The sequence below is a fragment of the Vitis vinifera genome, chromosome 17, assembly GCF_030704535.1.
Source record: "Vitis vinifera cultivar Pinot Noir 40024 chromosome 17, ASM3070453v1".
NCBI lineage: Eukaryota > Viridiplantae > Streptophyta > Magnoliopsida > Vitales > Vitaceae > Vitis > Vitis vinifera.
Window position 1 is genome coordinate 6495286 of NC_081821.1, and position 25748 is coordinate 6521033.

Here is a 25748-nt window from a genome sequence, read left to right on the forward strand (position 1 = left end):
GATTTTGAGGCCCCCACTAGCTATGACACGTATGATGAGCAGTCTTTGGGGCGCATGAAGTTCGAGAAGGCACCCGATGACTCCTAGGTTAGGAGAGTTGAGCGACAGGCCTGGGGACATGGACAGATGCATCCCGAGGCAGAGAAGGAGGCCAAGATCAAAGAGATGGAGGATGGGTTAGACCATCAGAGGGACTTTGAGCAGAGATGGCCCGAGCTTGACATTCCGCATCCACCTCAGTCAGAGGGCATTCATGTTGAGGCTACTTTCTCAAAGCCTATGATGACTGAGTCGTCTTTCACAATAGGACCATCATCTCAGTCATCATTTACCGAGCTACCATCTCAGGCACCTCATGCTCTTGATCATGCGCCTTAGATGGATGTCTCTGCTCAGATCAGCTCTCTTGGGACTCGTATGGAGGAGCTTGCCTTAGTCCATGACTCTCGCTTCTACTCTATGGAGGAGCACCTGGATCAGTATCAGACTGGAGTCACTTCTCGGTTTGATCACTTCCAGCAGTGATTTGAGTGCATAGAGGAGCGTATGGATCACCAACAGGCTACATTCGAGCATCTCCAGCAGCGCATTGATCGTATTGAGAGTCGTTAGGCGAGTCAACATGAGGAGATGATGGCTTACCTCCGCTCTGTGTTTCCTCTTCCACCCCCTTAGCCTTGAGACTATCTAGACATCCCATTCCGTTTATTTTTTATGTTGCCAAATGGGGAGAAATTTATAAGATCTAGGAGACCCTCCTACATGTCATTGTCATCATAGTCATATCTATCTTGTTTGTACATGTGAGGTTTCATTTCCATATATATATGATATGACATTTTTATGATCCAGTGTTCATTTTCGTGTTTTACATTGCTTCCTATTAAAAATCGTTTGATTGATCCATGATTGGTTTGAGGGGGAGATTTTTTTCTCTCCTAGATAACCAAGGTTTGTCATCATAAAAAAATGGGAGATTGTTAGCCCAAGGGTTCTCCTAATCGGGTTTTGATGATAACAAACCATGGTTAAGTGACTAATTTGTTTAAATGTTTAAGAATCTTAGGTATAAACTCGAAAATTCATCAAAGGACCAAATGGATACAAGATTAAGACGCTTGGAAGACTTGTGATCATAGGAAACTAATGTAAGATGAATGCATGAGTGTGCTTAGGATTTTCATACGTTTCATGCATCTTAGAAAACTCGGTTTATTATTTAAAACGTCGATTTCATTAAAATCCGAGTTTTTAACTAATGTACCTTAGTCAAAATGTTTTATAATTGGCTTAATAATTAACTTAAAGACCTTGCCTAAGTGTTAGAAAAGAAAGGAATAAAAAAAATAGGTTTTCAGGGCCAAAAAGGCTCAATTAGTCGAGGCTATGCCCAACCGACTCAACCAATTGAGGAACCGATCGACCGGTTGTGGTCGTCCGGTCGAGGACCGGTCGAGGTTCGGTTAAGGCAATGGTAACCTGTCATGCATTAAATGTTCCAACGGCTAGTGAACTGGTCGACCCCTGGCTCGACCGGACGAGGTTATTTTTTGCTGTTTTTGACTCCCGAGCTTAGAAACCTATAAATTGAGAGCTCCACTTCATTTATTGATAAGAGAACACTTGCATTCAATAACCTACCTACCTGTTCTTGATCAAAAAGCTCTCATTTCCTTCATAGTGCATTAAATCACCACTTGCATATCCTTTAGTGCACTCTTGTGTGTCATCCTAGCTTTGTCTTGTATTTGAGCCATCCTTAAGCTAGGTTGAGTGATTATATCTTGTAACAATCTTAGTGTTAAAGCCTTCAAAAGGGTTGAATCTTGAAGAGATTGTGTAAGAGCCCATTGGAGTCAGAATCCAAGTGTAAGAAGATTGGAAGCTTGGTTGAAGCTTCAAGTTAGTGGAACTCTCACTCGGTTAGGAGGTTGAGGAGAGTGGACGTAGGCAAGGAAGTGCCGAACCACTATAAACCCGAGTTTGAATTCTCTAAACTCTATATCTTTACTTTGCTTATATTGTGTTTGAATTTGTTGTGATTGAAAAGATTTTAAAAACCCAATTCACTCCCCCCTCCCCCTTTGGGTGTTTTTCTTAACTAAGCATAACCTTTGTTTTCTCAGTATCAAACATATATTACGTTATCTTCGCAGAACTACTGATATGGGTTTATTTTACTCAAGGGAATCAAAGCAACAATTGCTTGGATATGCAGATGTAGGATATCTTTCAGATCCACATAAAGGTAGGTCACAAATAGGGTATGTGTTTAATTGCAATGGTACTGCTATTTCATGGAGATCTGTCAAACAAATAATGGTGGTCACATCATCAAATCATTCAGAAATACTGGCAATTCATGAAGCAAGTCGTGAATGTATATGGCTAAGGTCTATGATCTAGCATATTCGGGAATCATGTGGACTCTTTTCTATCAAAGGTGACCTGACAATATTATTTGAAGATAATGTTGCATGCATTTCACAAATAAAAAGGGGTTATATTAAAGGAGATAGAACTAAACACATTTCACCAAAATTCTTTTATACAAATGAACTCCAAAAGAGTGGTGAAATTGATGTGCAACAAATACGCTCAAGTGATAATCTAGCAGATTTATTCACAAAATCATTGCCAACCTCAACATTCAAGAAGTTAATACATAGGATTTGAATGCGTCAACTCAAGGATATTGACATGATAGGGAGTAAGCTTGTAAAAGGGTGTTAGTGTACTGTACTCTTTTTTTCCTTCGTCCAGGTTTTGTCCTACGGGGTTTTACTGGCAAGGTTTTTAACGAGGCAGTCCTAATATACCAAGAAAAGAATATTGTACTCTTTTTCGTTCGCTAGGTTTTTCCTATAGGGTTTTTTACTAGCAAGGTTTTAATGAGACATATTCTTTTAATATGGTGGTCATCCAAGGGGGAGTGTTGTAAATGAAGTGGTGAATGACCACATTGATGGTCATTTATGAACTCCATTTACTCATCTTTATGATGAGTAATGGGAATTCATATTATGAAGCCTATAAAAGGCTTCTTACACCCCATGTAAGAGCATCTCGAGAAAAAGAAAGAAATTATCTTCCTCTTATTCTCTCTCCCTCTTTCTTTCATTCTCTCAACACTTCTCCTTGATTTCTTCCTCCCCTTATATATATATATATATATATATATTATTAAAGTAATACATAATCATCCATACTTTTATTTGAGTCACATTTATTCTCATTTTACAACATAAAAAACATTTGCTTTAAAATGTTTACCAAAACAAATTTTCTTTTATTTTTATATTAATGAAAAAAATTAATCTCCCAGCTTTGTCATAATAGGCAAATTCAATTTCTTTAGGCAAAATTAAGCTAAATTTTTTTTTAAATTTAATTAAATTGCTTTAATCTTATATATTTTGAATGAAAATTAAATTTATTATAAATCAGTAAAATTATCATTCACAAAAAAAATTGTTTATGATTTAAATATATTTTACTTTTGTCCTATTTTTTTTTCAAGAAATTTTAAATTAATAATAATAAGTTCCAGTGAATATTTAAAAGTTATAACTCTAAAAACTTAATTCACATTTATTTAAACATCCATGTAGAATCAACATTTTCAATTAATTTAAAAAATAAAAAATTAGGATTTCATGCATTTTCCCAAATTACAAATTATGAAAATTAATAAATTCGTCTTATGAATGGAACACATATTCTAATCACAAATCTATAAACCCAAAGATCACTACTTAAAAGTTTTCATTCCCTCGATACAAATTGTTTTTTAAGAATACTTTTTTTAAAAAGTAAAAAGTAAAAACAAAATTTGTTTGGATAAATTATTTTTAAAAATAATTTTTATTTTTATTTTGTAAAAAAAAATTGCAAATTCAATTCAAGTTTTTATTAAAACTAATTAAAAAAATAGTTTTTAATGAATATATGAATAGTAGTTGTACATACAAAATTCTTGAAGTTCTACAAATTTAACAAAACTAGTAGAAAAATAATTCAAACGAAAATTTGTAGTAATGTGATTGTGGGGTACCAACTAAATAGTAATTTTCTTTGGTCTTTCGGTTTAATTACGATGTAAAACACTATGAAGAAAGATCACTTGCCTTTTTCTCCTTGCAAAACCTCTTTGATTGTTTTGTCGATACTCTCCATTAAAAAAAATTCATGATTATTTATAAATAAAATTGAGTAACTAAATTTAGAATCCCAAAATTTGATTTATCAATTCAAAAAATTTGGTTCCGATTTTAGCGACTTGTATAATTCTTTAAGAAAATTTGCTAATAAAAAAATATTTATTTTTTAATTTTTCTGTGACTTCGATTGAAATATTTTTTCTTTTAAACATTTGTCAACACTTCAATTGTTTGATTTGTTTTATTTGCAAGGCCTGATTTTATAGCCTTCCAAATTTCATCACCTATCATCCTTTTGAATAAATGTCACATATTTATATCACTTGTTGATTCGTGCCCACTTGGTGTCTCAGTTGATTCATGTCCAGCTGGTGCTCCTTGATTGAGGGAGTAATCAACAAAATTTATAACCTATTACACCATGAACTAGGGTAGCAAAGACAAAGCTACTATAGCATAGTGGCTCTAGGATCATTCACTGGGATAGGTTTTCACTCCACAATTGATATTAATTCAAAGATGAATTGGTGCTTTTTCATTTCAAGGTTAGCTTTAAAAGAAAACATAAAGATGTTTGAATAAAAAAGGTTGGTTTTAAACTAACCAAAAATAGTAACTGATTTTAATTACAAAGAAAAGTGTCTCTTGGAGTTTAGATCACTAGGCTCAGGTTCCTTATACAAAAAGGAAGTTTCAGTCACTTGTTTCTTTTCCTCGCATTGGGGATTTAACATATAGTTATTTCCCGAACCGGTGTGGTACAGATGTTTCCCCTTAATGGGTTCAGACACTAAATCCCTCTCACTGATGCATCTTGCAATGACTCATGCCTCTCACCTAGCACTTGCCATTCAAGATGATCTTTAACCTTGGATTATCCGTCAAAAGCTCGCAAGAGATAACTAATGGATGTCTCCATTGAGTCCAAAAGCTTACCAAGTGTTGGCTATTCTAGAATATCCTACCTTCAAACCACCTCCCAAAGGCTCGCAAGAGGTAAACTAGTGCATCTCAATGGATGGAGATCACTTGTCTTACCAAGTGTTGGCCCAAGTGATTTAAAGGCGTTTTAAGTTAACTAAAAAGATAAAAACCATTAACGGGTCACACTTTCTCTTCATTAAAAACTAAAACAACAAAACTTCCAATTTATGCATGAGGAAACTTACTCGGATTTCTTCACTCCAAGAGACAAAGAGCCTAGCCTCTCATCCTCTGAGGAAACTTCCTCAGAGTTTGATTGGCTAGAAAAAAAACTAACGAGAAAACAAAAATATATATGAAAAGCAGAGCAAGTGCTCTGTATTTTACTTCCTTCCCAAAACTGTACAAAGTATGTGTCGTCTCCTATTTGATCGATGTCTTGTGTAAAGGAAATTACAAACTATATATAAGAGGTTATTCACCATTTTTCTTACTTAAAGACTAAGGAATCCTATGATAGATGGGTTACAAGGAGAGTTTGGGGATTTAGACATCAAATATCTAAAGCAAAATATCTTAAAATGTCGGTCGGAAATATCGGGAAGCTTCAGGAGAACACCGCGGCATTATGTAGAAAAATATCTCAAAATATCGGTCGGACATATCAAGAAGCTTCAGAAGAACACCGTGGCACTGTGCAAAATGGTTGTGAAACTCTCCGGGTAAGCGCTATCAGAGGATCCGGATACTTCTGACCGGGGAAGTTGAAACGCCCTCCTTTCCCATCCGGCGTCAGACGCCGGATGTGAAATATCCAGATGGAATGTCGGCGGATAAGAATTCCGGATGTGAGACATCCAGGTGGAATGTTGGCGGAACAGAATTCCGAATGTGAGACATCCGGGTGGAATGTCGACGGAGCAACTCCATCCGGATTCTCTAAGAGGATATATGGCGCGCTTCCCTATCCAGACTCCCTCAGGGAGAAGCACACGACACTCGCGATCATTACACCTCGGACGATAGCATATTCTATCTGGATATGTTGTCCAGATCATTGGCTAAAGTGCACAAGCCTTGCTACGTCATTCCGACAGCCTGCCACAGCCCATGTTCCGCCGTCCTCCGATAGTGTGTCCGGACGCCCTGTTCGGACATCTTTTGCAATGGATTCCAAAGAACTCTCCTCAATCTCGGATTGCTTTGGTGATAAAAAAGCTATCAAAACACCAAAACTTAACACAATTTGATTAGAATTGATTGCAAGGGTCCTTAATATGTTAATTGGGTTAAAAGGTGATAACTACTACTCAAAAGTGTTTAAAAAAGTTAATTACAAGCTATGAAATAACACTTTTTTGAGTAGTAATCACTCCCCCCAACCGACATATTGCTAGTCCCTTAACAATGGAGAAGAGAAAAATAAAAATAAACAGTACTATAATTTACAACATCATGCTTATCAAAAATCAATTTTCAAGTGGCATGATGATCTAACTCTCACATGGAACATTAAAGAAATAAAACTTAAACTTCAACAAGAGTTATCAAATAACTTATCTAATCACAATTCTTAAAGAGAAGACATTATGCAAATTTAAGCTTTAAAAGAGTTTCCACTCCCAAAGGGCCAAACCTTACTCTTCCACAAAAATCTAAGTATTATTTATTAGCTTCCGAATATAGTATGTTGAACTAATCTCTCCCCCCAACCTAGTTATTTTTCAAAGCTTAGCAAACTGGTCAACCTCCAATAGGCTAAGAACGCACCTCTTTTTTCACAATTTTTTTCTTGTAGGAGTACAATGCTTAAAGGTATTTTTTTTCTAAATTGTCTATGTAACGGGGGTCCATCGATGACTCCCAACCAATTAAGGTTTAGGGCATCAAGCTTTAAGGATCTTTCAACCACTAACTCCTCAGATTTTACCCCGGACTTTTGAGAATGAATTTTAATACCCAAGCACCTATAGTATGTTAAACTTCACCTATTCACCCTTGTAACGAGCATTGAGGTCGGTGACTCCCAACCAATGAAGGCTTAGGGCACCAAGTTTTAAAGATTTTTACCATATACCTCTCAGACCTTGCTCGGGTTTCAAGGCAAGCAAACATTTTTTTTTTCTTTCTTTTTTCAAAGGCTCATTGGCCTTTTATAAGGTGTCCCAATGCTATTAAAAATGAGGTCAAAGGTACTAAGTCTAAAATTTTCCTAAGTCAAGAGGGAAATAGTTTTTCATCTTATAATCGGAACCTATTGTGCACAGTGTGTGAATAGCTTAAAGTGGAAGACATAAGCTTGAATTCAATAGAAACTTCAACAATTCATCAATTTTAATAAACATAATACAAACTCTAAGTCAAGTAAAAAGACAAAAATTCAATTTCTTCTTTTTCATTTTTGAGAATTTTTCCTTAATAACCATGGAGAGTAGAATAAAAACTTTAAAAAATTTTAAAATTAAGAAAAAAGTAACTAAATTACCAAAATAACTTAGCATTAATAACTAAACTTACTTCCTCAACTCTCCCCCCAACCAAGTTGAACACTGTCCTCAATGTGACAAAAGCGATTGAAAAATAGGGAGGAAGTGGTACCTCCTGAGTGACATGGAGTCTGAGTCGTATAGGAGAAACCACATGTTTCAAAGAAAACAACCAAGTTAGTGAGTAGAGGAAATAGAAAAATACCAAGTTTAAACAAAAATGATGTCTATATATGATGTATCATCAGTAATACATCCAATCCCAGAATATAAGACATCAAAATATGGAATTATTTATACTAATATAATATGTAAAGACAAAAAGTAAAGAGATGATCAAGTAATGGTAGAGTTTTGTGGAGCTGATGCATCTGTGGTGGCCTCTTGAGTGGGTTGGATCAGGACTTTGACTTCTATTTTGATAGTCTCCTTAGATGGAATAATCTTCTCAACTGGAGCTCTCAGTTGGAGCTATGGGCTTTGATGGTTTAAGGAGGTAAGAAATGGAGTGAGAGGCTTGGTGTGTGTGATCTCAGGGTGCGCGAGGCTCTCCTCTTCAGATGCATGGACATTCCTCTTGATTTTGATCATCCAAAAACCTATATTACATCAAAACAAATTAAAATTAAAGCATTGAAATCAAAATTTAAAACATGTAAAAAAAACAAAACAAAAAGATATGGACTAGCTAGTCTTTAAAAAGACTAAGTCCATAAAAAAATTTGATCCTGATTTAGCTTGCCCGGATCCCATATGAAGTTTGCATCCCTCACTTGAGACTTTCTCTGTATGATTTTGCCATACAAAGCTTGGGGGAAAAGTGGATGCATGTGTTTCTTTATCATTTCTTCCTTGATGACTATCCTCTGTGGTTCTTCGTCTACATTTAGATCATAGTCATTTTTCTTTATGCTTTTCCCCTTTTTCTTTCCTTTGATTTCCTCCATCTTTTCTTTCTCTGTTTCACTCTCTACCTTATGCTCTAGCTTGCATGTGGGTAGATGAACCTCTTTACCACTCCTCAAAGTGATAACCGTTTTAACTTCCTTCACCATTGAAGATTCTCCCTTCTTAGCCTCCATTTCATGGATACCCTTGGAATTTTGATAAGGTTGAGAAGGAGAGTTTTCTTTCTCTTGCATTGTGTTGAGGTTGGCAAACCTTGAGATTGAATCTTGGAGATTATCTATCTTCTGAGATAGATCATTTTGCACTTCATCCATCATTTTGTTCAATGAACTCTCTACACTATCAATTCTTTGACTGAGCTGAGCATTGATGGATTTCTGAGCTCCAACAAAGTCTCCCACGACCTTGCTAAGATTCACCATAGCTAGTTTAAGGTTCGAGGCTTGTGGAAGTGCTTGAACAGGTTGCTTGTACTGAGGTGGCTGCGGTTTCCAAGAGAAATTTGGATGGTTCCTCCAATTGGAATTGTAGGTGTTGCAATCACCAAACATTTCCCTCACGGTTGGAATGGTAGGACACTCCTTCACCAAGTGCTCATAAGATAGACAAATGACACAAGGCATAACTTGCAATGGTGTTTGAGAGATGGCTTGCACTTCTTGCATTTTCGTCATTTCTAGCTCTTCCAATCTTCTTGCCATAGCTGCAATATTTGCCTTCATCTCTATGCCGTCATTCAAAATATACATCTCACCCTTAGCATTAGGTTGAGACGTCATTCTCCCTATATTTCTAGCATTTGGTCCATCCCATCCTCTTGAAACTTCAGCCACATAACTCATGAAGTTCATGGCTTCCTCTGCTATCTGGTATTCAATATGGCATGCACAACTAGCAATTTGTGAATTTAAAACAGAGAAAACAAAAGAAAATAAAAGAAAAACAATTCTAAGAAAAAAAAAATTAAGGTAAACTAAAAACTAAATAAAAGGTATACTAAAATATGAACAAAGAAAAATAAACAAATAAAAAGAGTTAGTAAAAGGAAAAGAAAAGTCACCAAACTTGTGATGAAGATCACAAGTACTCTAGAAAGGTCATATCACTGTAAAGTGGCACCATCCCCGGCAACGGCGCCATTTGATTCGTGCCCACTTGGTGTCTCAGCTGATTCATGTCCAGCTGGTGCTCCTTGATTGAGGGAGTAATCAACAAAATTTATAACCTATTACACCATGAACTAGGGTAGCAAAGACAAAGCTACTATAGCATAGTGGCTCTAGGATCGTTCACTGTGATGGGTTTTCACTCCACAATTGATATTACTTCAAAGATGAATTGGTACTTTTTCATTTCAAGGTTAGCTTTAAAAGAAAACATAAAGATGTTTGAATAAAAAAGGTTGGTTTTAAACTAACCAAAAATAGTAATTGATTTTAATTACAAAGAAAAGTGTCTCTTGGAGTTTAGATCACTAGGCTCAGGTTCCTTGTGCAAAAAGGAAGTTCCGGTCACTTGTTTCTTTTTCTCGCATTGGGGATTTAACATATAGTTATTTCCCGAACCGATATGGTACAGATGCTTCCCCTTAATGGGTTCAAACACTAAATCCCTCTCACTGATGCATTTTGCAATGACTCATGCCTCTCACCTAGCACTTGCCATTCAAGGTGATCTTTAACCTTGGATTATTCGTCAAAAGCTCGCAAGAGATAACTAATGGATGTCTCCTTAGAGTCCAAAAGCTTACCAAGTGTTGGCTATTCTAGAAAATCCTACCTTCAAACCACCTCCCAAAGGCTCGCAAGAGGTAAACTAGTGTATCTCAATGGATGGAGATCACTTGCCTTACCAAGTGTTAGCCCAGGTGATTTAAAGGCGTTTTAAGTTAACTAAAAAGATAAAAACCATTAACGGGTCACACTTTCTCTTCATTAAAAACTAAAACAGCAAAACTTCCAATTTATGCATGAGGAAACTTACTCGGATTTCTTCACTCCAAGAGACAAAGAGCCTAGCCTCTCATCCTCTAAGGAAACTTCCTCAGAGTTTGATTGGCTAGAAAGAAAACTAACGAGAAAACAAAAATATATATGAAAAGCAGAGCAAGTGCTCTGTATTTTACTTCCTTCCCAAAACTGTACAAAGGATGTGTCGTCTCCTATTTGATCAATGTCTTGTGTAAAGGAAATTACAAACTATATATAAGAGGTTATTCACCCTTTTTCTTACTTAAAGACTAAGGAATCCTATGATAGGTGGGTTACAAGGAGAGTTTGGGGATTTAGACATCAAATATCTAAAGCAAAATATCTCAAAATGTCGGTCGGAAATATCGGGAAGCTTCAGGAGAACACCGCGGCATTGTGCAGAAAAATATCTCAAAATGTCGGTCGGACATATCAGGAAGCTTCAGGAGAACACCGTGGCACTGTGCAAAATGGCTGCGAAACTCTCTAGGTAAGCGCTATCAGAGGATCCGGATACGTTTGACCGGGGAAGTTGAAACGCCCTCCTTTCTCATCCGGCGTCAGGCATCGGATGCGAAATATCCGGATGGAATGTCGGCGGAGAAGAATTCCGGATGTGAGACATCCGGGTGGAATGTCGACGGAGCAACTCCATCCGGATTCTCTAAGAGGATATGTGGCGCACTCCCCTATCCGAACTCCCTCAAGGAGAAGCACACGTCACTCGCGATCATCATACCTCGGACGATAACATATCCTATCCAGATATGTTGTCCAGATCATTGGCTAAAGTGCACAAGCCTTGCTACATCATTCCGACAGCCTGCCACAGCCCATGTTCCCCCGTCCTCCGATAGTGTATCCGGACGCCCTGTTCGGACATCTTTTGCCATGGATTCCAAAGAACTCTCTTCAATCTCGGATTGCTTTGGTGATAAAAAAGCTATCAAAACACCAAAACTTAACACAATTTGATTAGAATTGATTGCAAGGGTCCTTAATATGTTAATTGGGTTAAAAGGTGATAACTACTACTCAAAAGTGTTTAAAAGAGTTAATTACAAGTTATGAAATAGCACTTTTTGAGTAGTAATCACTTGTCAAGTTCAAATTTTATTCAAATAAAAAGTCACAATTTTGTTGATCAATTTAGTGGTCATTTAATATTATAATAAAATCATTAATCATATTTTTTTTTATAAGTTTTATAAAAATAAGTAAAGTAATGTCCTTATAATATTTTGTTAAAAATAATAAATAACAATTTTTAATATTATTTTATTTTAAATAAATTCAAAAATAAATAAATTTAAATTTTTAATTATAAATGAGTCAAATTCTTTATTACATACATACATTTAATGCTAAATTATTGATAGATTATGAGAATTATATTTCATCTATAATTAATTAAAAACATTATTTATATCTCATTTAATTTAAAATTTATTTACCTAGTCATAAAATATACTATTAGTTTTGGTATATTATTTTTTAAAATTATTATATATATATATGAGATTCTGTACCATTATGATAACTTGTAAATGATCATTCATAAATATCTTGTATAACTCCCTATAAAAGGGAGAGACCCCTAATGAAATTCAATAGATTTTTCCTGTGCATTATATTCTCTCTTTCTTGCTTTCTTCTTTTTTCACTTTGTTTTATAACACGTTATTAGCATGAATAGTTTTTACAAAAGAAATAGAAATATTTTTCTCTATTCAAAGAAATAGAAAGACATTATTCCCTTCAGAGAAATAGAAAGACTTTCTCTTTCTGTCTTCTTTCTCACAAAAAGGTATGTGATAAACTTATATCATGATTTTCTACTTTATCACCCTTTAACTCTCTATTTTCACTTATGTTATTCGAATGCATAAATATGTATAATCCTTATAACCAGAAGTTATGAGATAAATTATAAATTATAGGATAAATTCATAACCAGAAGTTATGAAAAATATATATAATCACTATAACCAGAAGTTGTGGGATAAATTATAAATTATGGGGTAAAATTCATAACCAAAAGTTATGAAAAATATGTGCAATTCCTATAACCAGAAGTTATGGAGGAAAAATTGCAGAATTACAGATACATAACCAGAAGTTATGTATATGATCCCTAATTATTTATTTTTAATTATATGGTATAACTAGAAGTTATACCAAACAATATTATAGTCAGAAGTTATAAAATAAATAAATAAATAAATGTTCATAGCCTGAAGTTATGTACAAATCTACATAATAAAAATTCATAGCCCGAAGCTATGCACAAATCTACCTAATGAATAGTTCATAACTTGAAGCTATACACAAATTTATATAAAAAAACAGTTCATAGCCTAAAGTTATGTATAAATTTAAATATTTTCTTGTTCTAACAAAATAATCATGGCTTGAAGCTATGAAAGATATTAATATTTTAATTTCTTTAATTTCTTTTAATTATTTTGTGTAACTAGAAGTTATACATAAATAATCCATAGCTTGAAGCTATGTACAAATTTGAATATTTTATTGTATTATATATGCTCTCATTGCTTTTATATAACTTATTAAGTCATCATCAATGACTAATATTTTTCCATTGATTTTAACTATTTCTCTATGATAATATTTCTTCAACTCTATAAAGGCGAGGTCTTTGTGAAACCAAGGTTTGATTAATCATGATTTTGATGATAACAAAACAAGGTTTAGAACTAATGATCATATTTCAAGTGTGATTAGGCAAGACAACTTCCAAAGTGGCAATCCAAAGACAAATCAAGCCAAGGAGAAATCATGAAAAAGAAGACCACCTCAAAGAGAAGAGTTTTTCAAGACCAAAGCTTCTTAAGATCTCTTTGTAACATTGTTGGTACACTAGGATTTCCATGCATTATTTTCCTTACTTATGCACCTAAATCATCCAAGAGTTATTTTGTTTTAAATATTTTTAAAATTGGATGATTTCATGTTTTCAACTAAAACCTTGTGTCAAATGTTGTTTCAAACTTGTTTAAAAGGTTTTAAGTTGAAAAAGTTGGTTTTTGACCCAAAAACGGCTCAATCGGCTAAATCGGGTGAACCAGATGAATAGTAACCGGTCGAACCCTAGCTCAACCGGTTGAGGGTATGAACAGTAACCAGTTAAGGCATGAACAATACCCGATCGACCGGTACAAAATTTTCTCTCTCTTCCAGAATGCTTGTTTAACCTGTCAAGGTTGAACCTCAACCGGTTGAGGTCCGGTCGAGGTTCGGTCGAGGCCCAACGGTCACCTACCAATATTAAATGCTAACGGCTAGTCAACCGGTCGACCCATAGCTCGACCGGACGAATCCCTAAACGGCTAGTTTAGCTTTTTTCTTCTATAAAAAGGCTCCAATCTTCATTGTTTCATAAGCTAAACCTTCCCAAATCTTTCTTGATTATATTTGAGCCTTGGAAGAGTATTTTTGAGTGCACCATTATTCCAAAACTTGCATATCTTTAGTGCACCATTCAATCCTAGTTTCTCTTGTATCATTTGAGCTTAAAGTTCTTGTGCTAGGATTTTTGAGAGATCTTTATTTGTAAACCTTTGAAAGAAAGTTTCTTAAGTGTGTGATATCACTTGAAGGGTTTTTCAAGAGTGGGATATCACTCGAGAAGTGTAAAGGGTGCTTGGAGCCAAAAGTCCAAGAATGTGAATTGGAACCATAATCCAATTGTATTGATTGAAGGCTTGGTTTGGAAGCCTTGAATTAGTGGAACCTCAAGCTTGGGATTGAAGCTAGAGGAGAGTGGATGTAGGCCGGGTTGCGCCGAACCACTATAAATCTTGTGTTTGCATTCTCTCTTCTCTACTCTTTTAAATTATATGCAATTGTCATTCTATTATTTATTATATACTTGCATATAATTGTTTCTTACTTTCACTTAGTCTAAATTTTTAAAAAGAGACCATCACCCTATTCACCTCCCCTTTAAGGTGATTACCATAGGTTGGATTAGCCTTAAATTTCCTAACAATTGGTATCAGAGTAAGACTTCTTGTCAAGACTTAACCGTCTAAGAAGTAATGGCTATTCCATCAACCTCATCCCAAGTTGAAAGTTTTTCAACCACCCGAACTCCACTTTTCACGGGAACCGATTATCCCTATTGGAAAATCAAAATTACCATAGGTTGGATTAGCCTTAAATTTCCTAACAGTCTTTATGACAATGTTTTATGACTTGTTACTTTGATGAAACTTTTGTCTCATTAATTGCACAACATTGATGACAAACAATGTTAATACTATATCAAGTGATAGAAACTTGATTAAAGGCTCCAGAAAAGTTTATACTATGTCACTAGTGATATTTGATTTAATGTGAATGGCACTTTATATGATGATAGATTCAGAAGAATCTTGTAAGACCAACTTGGTCCCCTGGGGTAAAATGTTGTATGGATGTACATTATAAAACCAGAAGTTTTTATTTAATGACTAGTCTAGCTATACACTTAAAAGGTAGAGTAACATGTTGTGCAGATTATCATTTTAATGAGACAATTTCCTCACCATTAGGGGGAGAAAAGCCAATTCCAGAAGAACGACGTGAAATTATTTGGAATGCATTGACTTTGACTTATCTTGATCCTCGTACAAATCAATGTGAACTAGAAGTTCAAAGGATCATTCATTTTCAAAATCTTGCAAATCAATTACCAGATACATTCATTGATATAAAGAAAGTGACAAAGTCACATATCCCAACTACAAATACTCCAACACGGATTAATGTCTCTGTAGGACAGTTAACAAATGAATCTAAGATACACCTGAAGCATGGTAGACCTATCGACTCAAATGATGTAACTCCTTGGAAGATGAGAACTCAAGAAAAACTTGGCACTCTAGAAGAGACCATCAAAATGACTGATCAGTTTAAAATTGATAAATCTATAGCCTTAGAAAATGCACAAATAATACAAGAAGCCCTTGAAGAGGCACATATATTGAATAAGAAGCACATATTGAATGAGAAGCCCTCGAAGAGGCACATGTATCTGAAAATTTTGAGATCGCAGTAAGTTATGTACATAGGAGAAAAATGGAATTGAAATAATATTGTTATTAATAATATTTTCGCTTTCCAAGTGGTCTTCGATATCATAAGAAATTATGAAGATCTTGAACCACGAAATGTGGAAGAATGCCGACATAGAAATTATTAGCCAAAATGGAAAGAAGCTATGCAGGCAGAGTTAAACTCATTAACAAAATGAGAAATTTTTGGACTTGTAGTTTATATACCTGAAGATGTAAAGCCTATTGGGTACAAATGGGTATTTGTACAAAAAAAAACAATGAGAATAATGAGATCATAAGATATAAAATGCGATTAGTAGCATAAGGTTTCTCATAGAAACCTGGTATTGACTACGAGGAAACATTCTCTCCCGTCATGGACACAATCACATTTTGTTTCTTAATTAGTTTGGTAGTCCCAGAAGGACTAGATATGCGTCTCATGAATGTTATTACGTCATATTTATATAGATCCATGGATAATGATATATACATGAAAATTATTGAATGATTTAAATTGCCTGAAGCAAATTGTACAAAACCTCGTAGCTAGTACTCAATCAAGTTACAAGCAATCTGGACGCATGTGATACAATCGCCTTAGCGAACACTTGCTAAAAGAAGGGTATATGAATAATCCTATATGCCTATGCATCTTCATTAAGAAATCAAAAACCGGATTTGCAAGTATTGTAGTGTATGTTGATGACTTAAATCTTGTTGGAACTCCTGAAGAGCTCATAAGAACAACAAATTACTTGAAAAATGAATTTGAGATGAAAGATCTTGAAAAAACAAAATTTTGTCGCGATTTGCAGATCGAGTATTTTTCAAATGGAGTTTTAATACATCAATTAACATACATTAAGAAATCTTTGAAGCATTTTTATATGGATAAAGTGCATCCTTTAAGTCCTCCAATGGTTGTCCAATCACTTGATGTGAAAAGGGACCCATTTCGTCCTTGCGAAAAAGGATGAAGAATTACTTGGTCCTGAAGTACCATATCTTAGTGCTATTGGTGCACTTATATATCTTGCCAATTGTATACGTCTAAACATTGCTTTTTCTGTCAATTTATTAGCAAGATATAGTTCCGCTCCAACTCGAAGACATTGGAATGGTATCAAACATATATTGCGTTATCTTTGCGGAACTACTAGTATGAGTCTATTTTACTCAAGGAAATCAAAGCAACAATTGCTTGGATATGCAAATGCAGAATATTTTTCAGATCCATATAAAGGTAAGTCACAAACATGGTATTTGTTTAATTATAATGGTATTGCTATCTCATGAAGATCTATCAAACAAACAATGGTGGTCACATCATCAAATCATTCAAAAATTCTTGCAATTCATGAAGCAAGTCGTGAATGTGTATGACTAAGGTAAATGATCCAACATATACAAGAAACATGTGGACTACCTTCCATCAAAGGCAATGCAACCGTGTTACATGAAGATAATGTTGCTTGTATTGCACAAATTAAAGGAAGATTCATAAAAGGTGACAGAACTAAGTATATTTCCTATAAATTCTTCTATACTCATGAGCTTCGAAAGAAAGGTGAGATCGATGTTCAACATATTCGGTCATGCAATAATCTAACAGATCTATTCACAAAGGCGTTACATTCGACCACATTGAAAAAGTTAAGGTATGACTTTGGAATACGAAGATTGAGAGATCTACCATTTGAAATGTTGAAGAAATCATAATCATGTTTACATGAGGAGGATAATGATAATATGGATATACAACACTCTTTTTTCCTTCGTCCAAATTTTGTCCCACTGGGTTTTATTGGCAAGGTTTTTAACGAGGCAGTTATAATAATCCAAAAGAATATTGTACTCTTTTTCCTTCACTAGGGTTTTTTCCTAGTAAGGTTTTAATGAAACAGATTCTTATGATCATCCAAGGGGGAGTGTTATAAAATATGAGATTCTGTACTGTTATGATAACTTGTGCATGATTATCCATAAAATATAATTATTTTAAAAATTATTAAATTTATTAATAAATTTAATATAAAGTATTTCTTATCATTTCTTATCAGCACGAGGCTTTGAAAAAGAGTGGCAATATGAATCATTGTTTTTCCTATAAATTATTCTGAGTAGTCCTATACTCTCACCTCAACCTTGCTGCTAGCCTGCCACTGCCCTCTATTTCAGTAGCCATCTTCATAGTTCAAACTCTCAGCCTCACCAAAATTCCATAACAGACACTACACCTTTTAACAACAAGCCACAAGGCAAAGTGGCTATCATCACCGGCGGCGCAAGCAACATCGGAGAGGCTATGAAATGTCTCTTCGTCGATAACGGCGCACGTGCCGTCGTTATAGCTGACATCCAAGATGAGCTAGGCTGTATCATCGCCAAGTCAATCAGCTTACACCGATGCAAGTACGTTCACTGTGATGTAACTGATGAGTAGCAGATCGAAGCGATGGTGGAATCGACGGTGCAAATGTTCGGACAACTTGACATCATGTTCAGTAACACTGGGATTATGAGTAAGGGCGACTAGACCATACTGGAGCTAGATCTGTCAACTTACGATAAGGTGGTTGTAGTAAACGCATGCGTCATGGTGGCGTGTGTGAAGCATGCGACACGTGCGATGGTGAAGTTAAAGAGAGCATAGTGTGCACGACAAGCATGTTTGCGACGATGGAGAGTGACAAGTTTATTGACTACACGATGTCCAAGCACGCGGTGTTGGGGTTGGTGAGATCAGTGAGTAAGCAGCTGGGCGCGTACGGAATAAGGGTGAATTGTGTGTCACCGATGGTGGTGGCGACGACATTGGTTTGCAGCTCGGCTAAAATGGGCATGGAGGAGGCTGAGAAATTTTTTGGATAGTTTGTGGATTTGAAAGGGGGAGGGGCGTTGAAAGTGAGACACATGGCAGATGTAGTGTTGTTTCTCGCCATCGACGATTTTGAGTTTATGATGGGGCATAACTTGGTCATTGACGGCGGCTACCGCCGCTGACGATAATCATAATACAAAGGAAGCGGAGTGTTACTAGTGATTAACGCAATTTGTCACTGTTGTTAAATTAAATTGGTCGAAAACATTTATATTTTGTTGTCCATATTTTGAAGCACAATATAAAAGAACGAAGATTAAGGAAAAAAATAAAAAAAGAAAATAGAAAGATCGTTCTCCCTCTCAAATCCATCATTCTTCTCCTAACAATCACATTTTTGCCACTTTATCGTGTAACTCTACTACATTTGTCATTATCTTCTTTTGTCTTCGTGTTTTTTTTCTACACTTTGGTGACGTTTGTTTTTTTACTTAATTCTAAATAGAGCCTTAATACTTAATAGTGTTAAATATTAAGTTGTTTGTTTTTGTAATATTTTATTTCTATTAAGTATTAAAAAATAGAGAAAAACAAATATGTTATTTTTCTATTTAGAAAAAACTACATATTTTGATTTTTTTTATTTAGTAAAAAGTTTATAATAAGTTATGAAAAAGTAGAAAAACAAACAACCTAAATTCTGAAAACAAATTACTTTCAACAAAAAACCAAAAAAACAAATACCACCTTTGTGTTTCTCTATTATTATTATTATTAAGATTTACATTCCTTGTTTTTTTTTCATTACTTCATAATTGGTTTGGGATAGCGCCAATGACTTTAGAATTGATGTATGATTTACTATTAACTTTAGATATGGGTGATCATGGGACTTCTTTGATTCTTTTGGGCAAAAAAGGACATGAAAATTATTTTATTTTAGATATTCACTTATTTGACTTATTGTTATGTACTTAACAAGAGTTACATTATTATAATCTATAAAATGAACTTTAACAAGACTCAATCTTAGTTAATTTTTTTACAAATTAGAACCAAATTGTAATTATATCCAAGTAAATATTCTTTATAAATTAAATTGATCAATCATAGTTAAGTTGAATATTCTCATTAAGAATTGTAGACCCTTTCTGGACCAAGAGTTTTTTTTTCTCAATCCCGGGAAGAGCTAGGCGTTGGATTTTTTAGGAATGGGGGACAACTTTTCAAGTGAGCTGCATGCATGGGACGCATGGCCAAGGACACCACCACCTTGCCATGGTGGTGGTTAAGATGGGAATTTTTTCTTAACAAAGGACAGATGAATGGATGGTGAGAAGTAAAGTTGGTGAAGGCTTGGATGGGAAGAAAATAGAGCTAAGAGAAGAAAAAAGGGGGATGACAGAAAAAGGAGTTGCAACTTGAGAGAGAAGAGGAGAAGCAGAGAAAGTTGTGTAATGGACTTCCAGGTAAGACCACTATGAGCTTGTCATTTTTCCATTTTCTAAAATTTTTATTTCATTTTCTGCTAGCCTATGAGCATTATTCTGTTGTTTAGTTTAGACATCAAGAGTGTTTTGGTTGTCGTGGATGAATTTGATTGTTTGCATATATTGTTCTATTGTGGTTCCCTTTCGTATTCTTGATTTCCCCCTGTAAATAGTTGGATTCATCTTTGGGTTTGGGTTTGGTGTTTGATAGTCATATTACTACTCTTAGCATGTCTCACTAGTTCTTGGCCCATTGATTGAAACATGGAACATGGCTATGGTTGATTGATTTTGTTTCCTTAGCTTGTGCTCTGTTTTCTTGTTATTTTTCCCATATTTTTTATGTCTGTCTATGGGGAGATGGGCACTACAAATATATAGCATTAAGAAGTTGTGGGTAATCATGAGACAATGGTGTCTTTCTCTCTTTAGAATTGTGTCTCAATGGAAAGATGATGAAGCTCAAACAGTTGTTACAGTCCAGGACCCATTTGTCTGAAAATCTTTTGCATGGGAAACTTGGTGATGTTAAAAATCCTTTATGGTTACAAGCTTTTACATCTTGGGCTGGCCTTTCAACTGCCACATACCATTTTACTGATAAAGGAAATTACCCAGATTGAGTATATGCTCCTTATTGTGTTTACAAGGGCAAAGCTTCATTGACCGTGTGCCCTATTCTCCCCAAATTCTCTAGATTGGATTCTGGAGGTCTGAAAGTTGATCACCGTGGTGTCATGATGCTGTAATTCTCACTTGCTGTGGGTGAACGCAAGTACAACGGGGAGAAGAAGCAGTTCTTTGCATTGTCACCAGGTAACCGAACTTATCTATTATACTAAAATACTTAGCCTTTTTACGTAGCAACTCTGGTAAAGAAAAACTAGAGAAAAGTCACTACGACTTTTGTAGTATTTCGAGTATCGTTCTCAAGGACTGTTTTATGGAAATTGTCAACACTAGAATAATTGAATTGCTTTCGTTTAAATTCTAAAGTGAAAAAACATATGAGAATAATGTGAAACTAAGTAAAAAAAATTAAATTAATAACAAAATGGTTATTGATTTTAAATTCATTGATTCAAGTTTGGGGCTTTCCACAATCTAACCTAGGGTATAGAAATTAAAGAAAACAAGGGTCTTTTAAGTCATATGATCTTAGGGTTTTGGGATCCTTAGTCGCTTGTGATCAAATTGAGTTCTATAACTTAAAATTGCATCCGAAACCTAATTTTTCATTTTTAAAACAAATTCCTAAAACCATGAAATAAATGAGATTGATTACCAATTTAAGATTTGACTTTTTAACTCTTCCTACTCTTTATAGTTTTGTTTTGAGGCAAATAACGATAGAGAAGACGATGATAACTAATGATCAAGAATTACCGAGAATCACTAGTATCGGTTAATAACCTACCGTATCATTCCCTAAACTAACTCACAAGGATAGGATAAAAAAAATTGATAAATTGTCATCCAACCAAAAATTAATCTCATTGTTATAATAATTTATCCATTGTCCCTATAGGTTTCTTAGCCCTTAGGTTTTCATACTTCAAGCCCCAAGTTGGCTCTTAGCCTCTCATGGGGGTGATGTCACATTCACAATCCATAATAGGGTAAAAATCCATTATTTGAATATAAAAAAAACTAAAAACAATCTATTTAATAAATAATAATAATAATAATAATAATAAACAAATCAAAGTTCTTGTCTTCTTCCACCTTCAATGTCAAAAACTCCGGAAAAGAAATCCAAGATCCCTAAAACCTAGAAATAAGAGAGTTTATATAATATCATCAATTACCTAACATGTGGTACACTCTCATTAGCCACTTATTATATATAAAAAAAAACCCCTAAAAATGATTAAAAATAATAATAAAATGGTGATTTCTAGTCGTGTGAGGTCCACTTAAGGTGGATGGAGTGCCCTAGATGTAATTCCCAAGGTAGAGGAGGTAAAACATCCAAGTGGCAGTAGATGAATTCGAAATTGGTGTCATTTCGAAGTGGATTTCGAATTCATAAGTTGAATTTCGAAATCATTTCGAAATGACCCTTCAACTTGGTGTAGTTGTATTCAAATAGCCATAACTTCTTCATTTCAGCTCCAATTTGCACACTATTTAAAGCATTGGACTCCTGATTTTCTGAGCTTCGAAATGATATATAGTATGTATAAAATAGAATCCAGGAAGTTCTCCAAATTTTCCCTCAAAATCAAAGTATATATTGCCATCAAATTTTTGAGTTCTGAATTTCTATGCAGTTGAATCCTACTTCATGCCTCATTTCCCATGTTTTCTTGCCTTATTTCTTACTCCATAATGGTCATCTCTCATCTTCCAAACTCATGATGTCCTCATCTTACCTTTCCTTATGGTCCATGAGTCTTGACTCACTTATTTCCTCATTTAGCCATTTCTTGATTTTTCAAAATTTAAAGTAATTCAACTTGCACCATTTTCTTCATTTGAACATGAGATAAGTCTCCAAAGTACAAATTAAACTCATGGCTAGGGTCTTAGTATCAATTTATGTCAAGTTGGGTGATTTAAATGTTCTTTGGTGCACAAATCATATCAAATATGTGTCATTAGAGCACATATTTTGGCTCCAATCACCAGAGTTGATTTTTTCTCCACTTAAACTTCTTCCCATTCTCTCTCATGCATATGCAGCCACCAAACCCATTTTTCTCACCTTTTCCTCCACTTAAATTTCTTCACATTCTCTCTCATACATATGCAACCACCAAACCCATTTTTCTCACATTTTCCTCCGCTTAAACTTCTTCACATTCTCTCACATTTTCTTCCACTTAAACTTCTTCCCATTCTTTCTTATGTGTATGTAGCCCACATGCATGCTTGCTCCTAACGTCTTCAATACTTGGTGGTGCCCAAATAGTTTGCCACCTAACCACTCCATCCCGGGCCCACGCTCATGCATGGCCACCTTTGGCATGCGATCCTAAAGACCATATTCTATCTATTTTTTTTTTAATTCTTCATATTTTGATGCCAAAATTTAATTTTCAAACAATTTTCCAAACTTCAATTTTCAAATATAATTTTTCAAAACTTCAATTTTCAAATAGTTTTCAAAAAGTTAAATTTTCAAATAATTTTCCAAACTTCAATTTCTAAATTTAATTTTCAAAATTCCACTCTCACATAATTCTTCAAAATTCCAAATTTAATTTTCAAAACTCCAATTTTCAAATAATTTTCCAAAAATTCCAATTTTCAAATTTAATTTTCCAAAATTCCATTTTCAAACAATTCTTCAAATTTAATTTTCAAAACTCTTATTTTCAAATAATTTTTCAAAATTCCAAATTTCAAAACTCCCATTTTCAAATAGTTTTTTTTTTTATAAAAAAAATTCTATTTTTTAAATTTAATTTTTAAGATTTCAAAATTCAAATAATTTTCAAAACTCTAGTTTTCTTTCAAATAATTTTAATTCCACTCCAGCTTTCAATTTTTTTTTTTTTAATGCTACCACTTTTCATCATAAATCCCGTTTTTAAATAAACTTGTTACATTTCTTTCAGGTAAGTACTTTCGCAAGTTTTTTTTTATTTTAAAATAATTTTCCACTTTCCTTGATTTTTAATAAGCATGAAAGCAATTTTCATAATTTCAAAATAATGAAATTTTTTATATTAATTCATATAAAATAAATTGAGTTTTGGTGGGGATCCAACATTCATAACATTTCTTTCGAAAATAATTCAAGTGAGTTGTATGATTGATATTGTTTGATTTTGATTGGTTTTGTGCAAGACATTTTACACTTATCATTATGCACTAACTTTGTTTCATGATAGCGCTTTATTATTTGCTGCTAAGATACGATCTCATTCACACTTTGCTTATTCTCATGCATCATTCGATTTATTATTTGATCATTTTATTGGTATCCATTGATTTTCTTATCAATTGTCATATTTGTTTCACCTTATTTAGTAGAGACCCGTTTTTAGGGACTTAGAGGGGTATTACAAACTTTTTACTGTACCTTCCCAATAAGTAATCTGACCCTTGGACCCGACTTGATTTTTCACACACCTATTTTTCCAAATAAGGAGTCACACTTAGGGTTTTCTTTCTTATTTTGTTTTTCTTTTAAAAATAAAACAAAAATAAGTGATGACTCCAAGTCTTTTTTAAAAATAATATTTTTTATCAAATAAATAAAAAAACGAGTTGTGTTATCAAGTGGAAGTGCATGCACAAAATGCGGGGTCCACAAGAATATAACTTTAATTAAGTTTTTCATAAATTAAACTTAATTATAGTTAAGTCGATATTGTAATTCAGATCACTACCTAATTAAGTTCTTTGCAATAAAATTCAAAATAGTTAATGTTCATATGAATATTTAGCTTGAGAACTTAATCACAATTAAATTCTTTATTAGTGGAGTTTCAAGTGAATATTGTAATTGAGAACTTAACCTTAGTTAAGTTCTTCGTCGGTAAAACTTAACCATAGTTAGATATAGATTACCGATCAATATGAATGATAGGTGATGACCTTTTACATTAACTTGAACTTTCATATATCTTTCTCTGACTTTGAATCATTTAACGGTTGAAAAACGGGAACCCTGTTCTTTCTTATCAGCACGAGGCTTTGAAAAAGGAGTGGCAATATGAAATGTTCATAAAAAAGTGGACACAAGGAAACCATAGTTTTCCCTATAAATCATTCTGAGTAATCCTATACCCTCACCTCAACCTTGCTGCCAGCCTGCCGCTGCTCTCTAATCTCAGGAGCCATCTTCATAGTTCATACTTCATACTCTCAGCCTCACCAAAATTCCATGACAGACCCTACACCTTTTAACAAGAAGCTACAAGGTAAAGTGGCTATCATCACCGGCGGCGCAAGCGGCATCGGCGAGGCTACGGCACGTCTCTTCGCCGATCACGGCGCACGAGCCGTCGTTGTAGCCGACATCCAAGACGAGCTGGGCCGTGGCGTCGCCGAGTCAATCGGCTTACACCGCTGCAGGTACATTCACTGTGATGTAACCGATGAGCAGCAGATCAAAGCGATGGTGGAATCGACGGTGAAGATGTTCGGACAACTCGACATCATGTTCAGCAACGCTGGGGTTATGAGTATGGGCGACCAGACCATACTGGAGCTGGATCTATCAGCTTCCGACAAGGTGTTTGCAGTAAACGCACGCGGCATGGCGGCGTGTGTGAAGCACGCGGCGCGTGCGATGGTGGAGGGTGGTGTTAAAGGGAGCATAGTGTGCACGGCGAGCGTGGCTGCGACGGTGGGGAATGACAAGTTCACTGACTACATAATGTCGAAGCACGCGGTGTTGGGGCTAGTGAGATCGGCGAGTAAGCAGCTGGGCGCGTACGGAATAAGGGTGAATTGCGTGTCACCGACGGCAGTGGCGACGCCAATGCTTTGCAGCGCATTTAAGATGGGCGTGGAGGAGGCGGAGAAATTTTTTGTAGAGGACATGGATTTAAAAGGGAGAGGGGCAGTGCAAGTGAGACACGTGGGGGATGCAGCGTTGTTTCTTGCTTCCGACGATTCTGAGTTTATAACGGGACATAACTTGGCCATCGACGGGGGCTTCCGCCGGTGAGTATGTTACATTTCAGGAAGGGAAGCGAAAAAGCTATTTTCCTTTTCCTTTTTGTTATTTTCAATAAGTTATTTCACATGAAATGTCAGTATCATGTTGGCCAACCCATCTCCCTTTCTAACTTTTAAGTTTTAAGTTGTAACACAATCCATGGCTATATGTTCTTCTTGAAAATTATTAAAGTATGGGTATGATAAAAAATAAATAAATTATTACACCGCGATGTACCCAATAAAAAATCAAATCCACGGTGGAATGGATCATAGTCAGATTGATATCATGCTCAACAATCTTGAAGT

At 34.9% G+C, this 25748-nt stretch overlaps 1 protein-coding gene and 1 pseudogene across 1 annotated transcript; both read left to right on the forward strand.

Annotated features, from left to right (window-relative positions):
- The first annotated feature begins 378 nt into the window (after positions 1-378).
- Positions 379-18383, forward strand: LOC100243303 ((+)-cis,trans-nepetalactol synthase NEPS1-like; annotated as a pseudogene).
- A 6023-nt stretch (positions 18384-24406) lies between these two features.
- On the forward strand, positions 24407-25557 carry LOC100265615 ((-)-isopiperitenol/(-)-carveol dehydrogenase, mitochondrial). The gene has a single exon (XM_002267005.5). The coding sequence runs from the start codon at positions 24661-24663 to the stop codon at positions 25447-25449; it is 789 nt and encodes a 262-aa protein (XP_002267041.1). The 5' UTR covers positions 24407-24660; the 3' UTR covers positions 25450-25557.
- Positions 25558-25748: the final 191 nt, after the last annotated feature.

Coding starts and splice junctions, on each gene's coding strand:
- LOC100265615 (XM_002267005.5), top strand. CDS start 24,661: ATGACAGACCCTACACCTTTTAACAAGAAGCTACAAGGTAAAGTGGCT.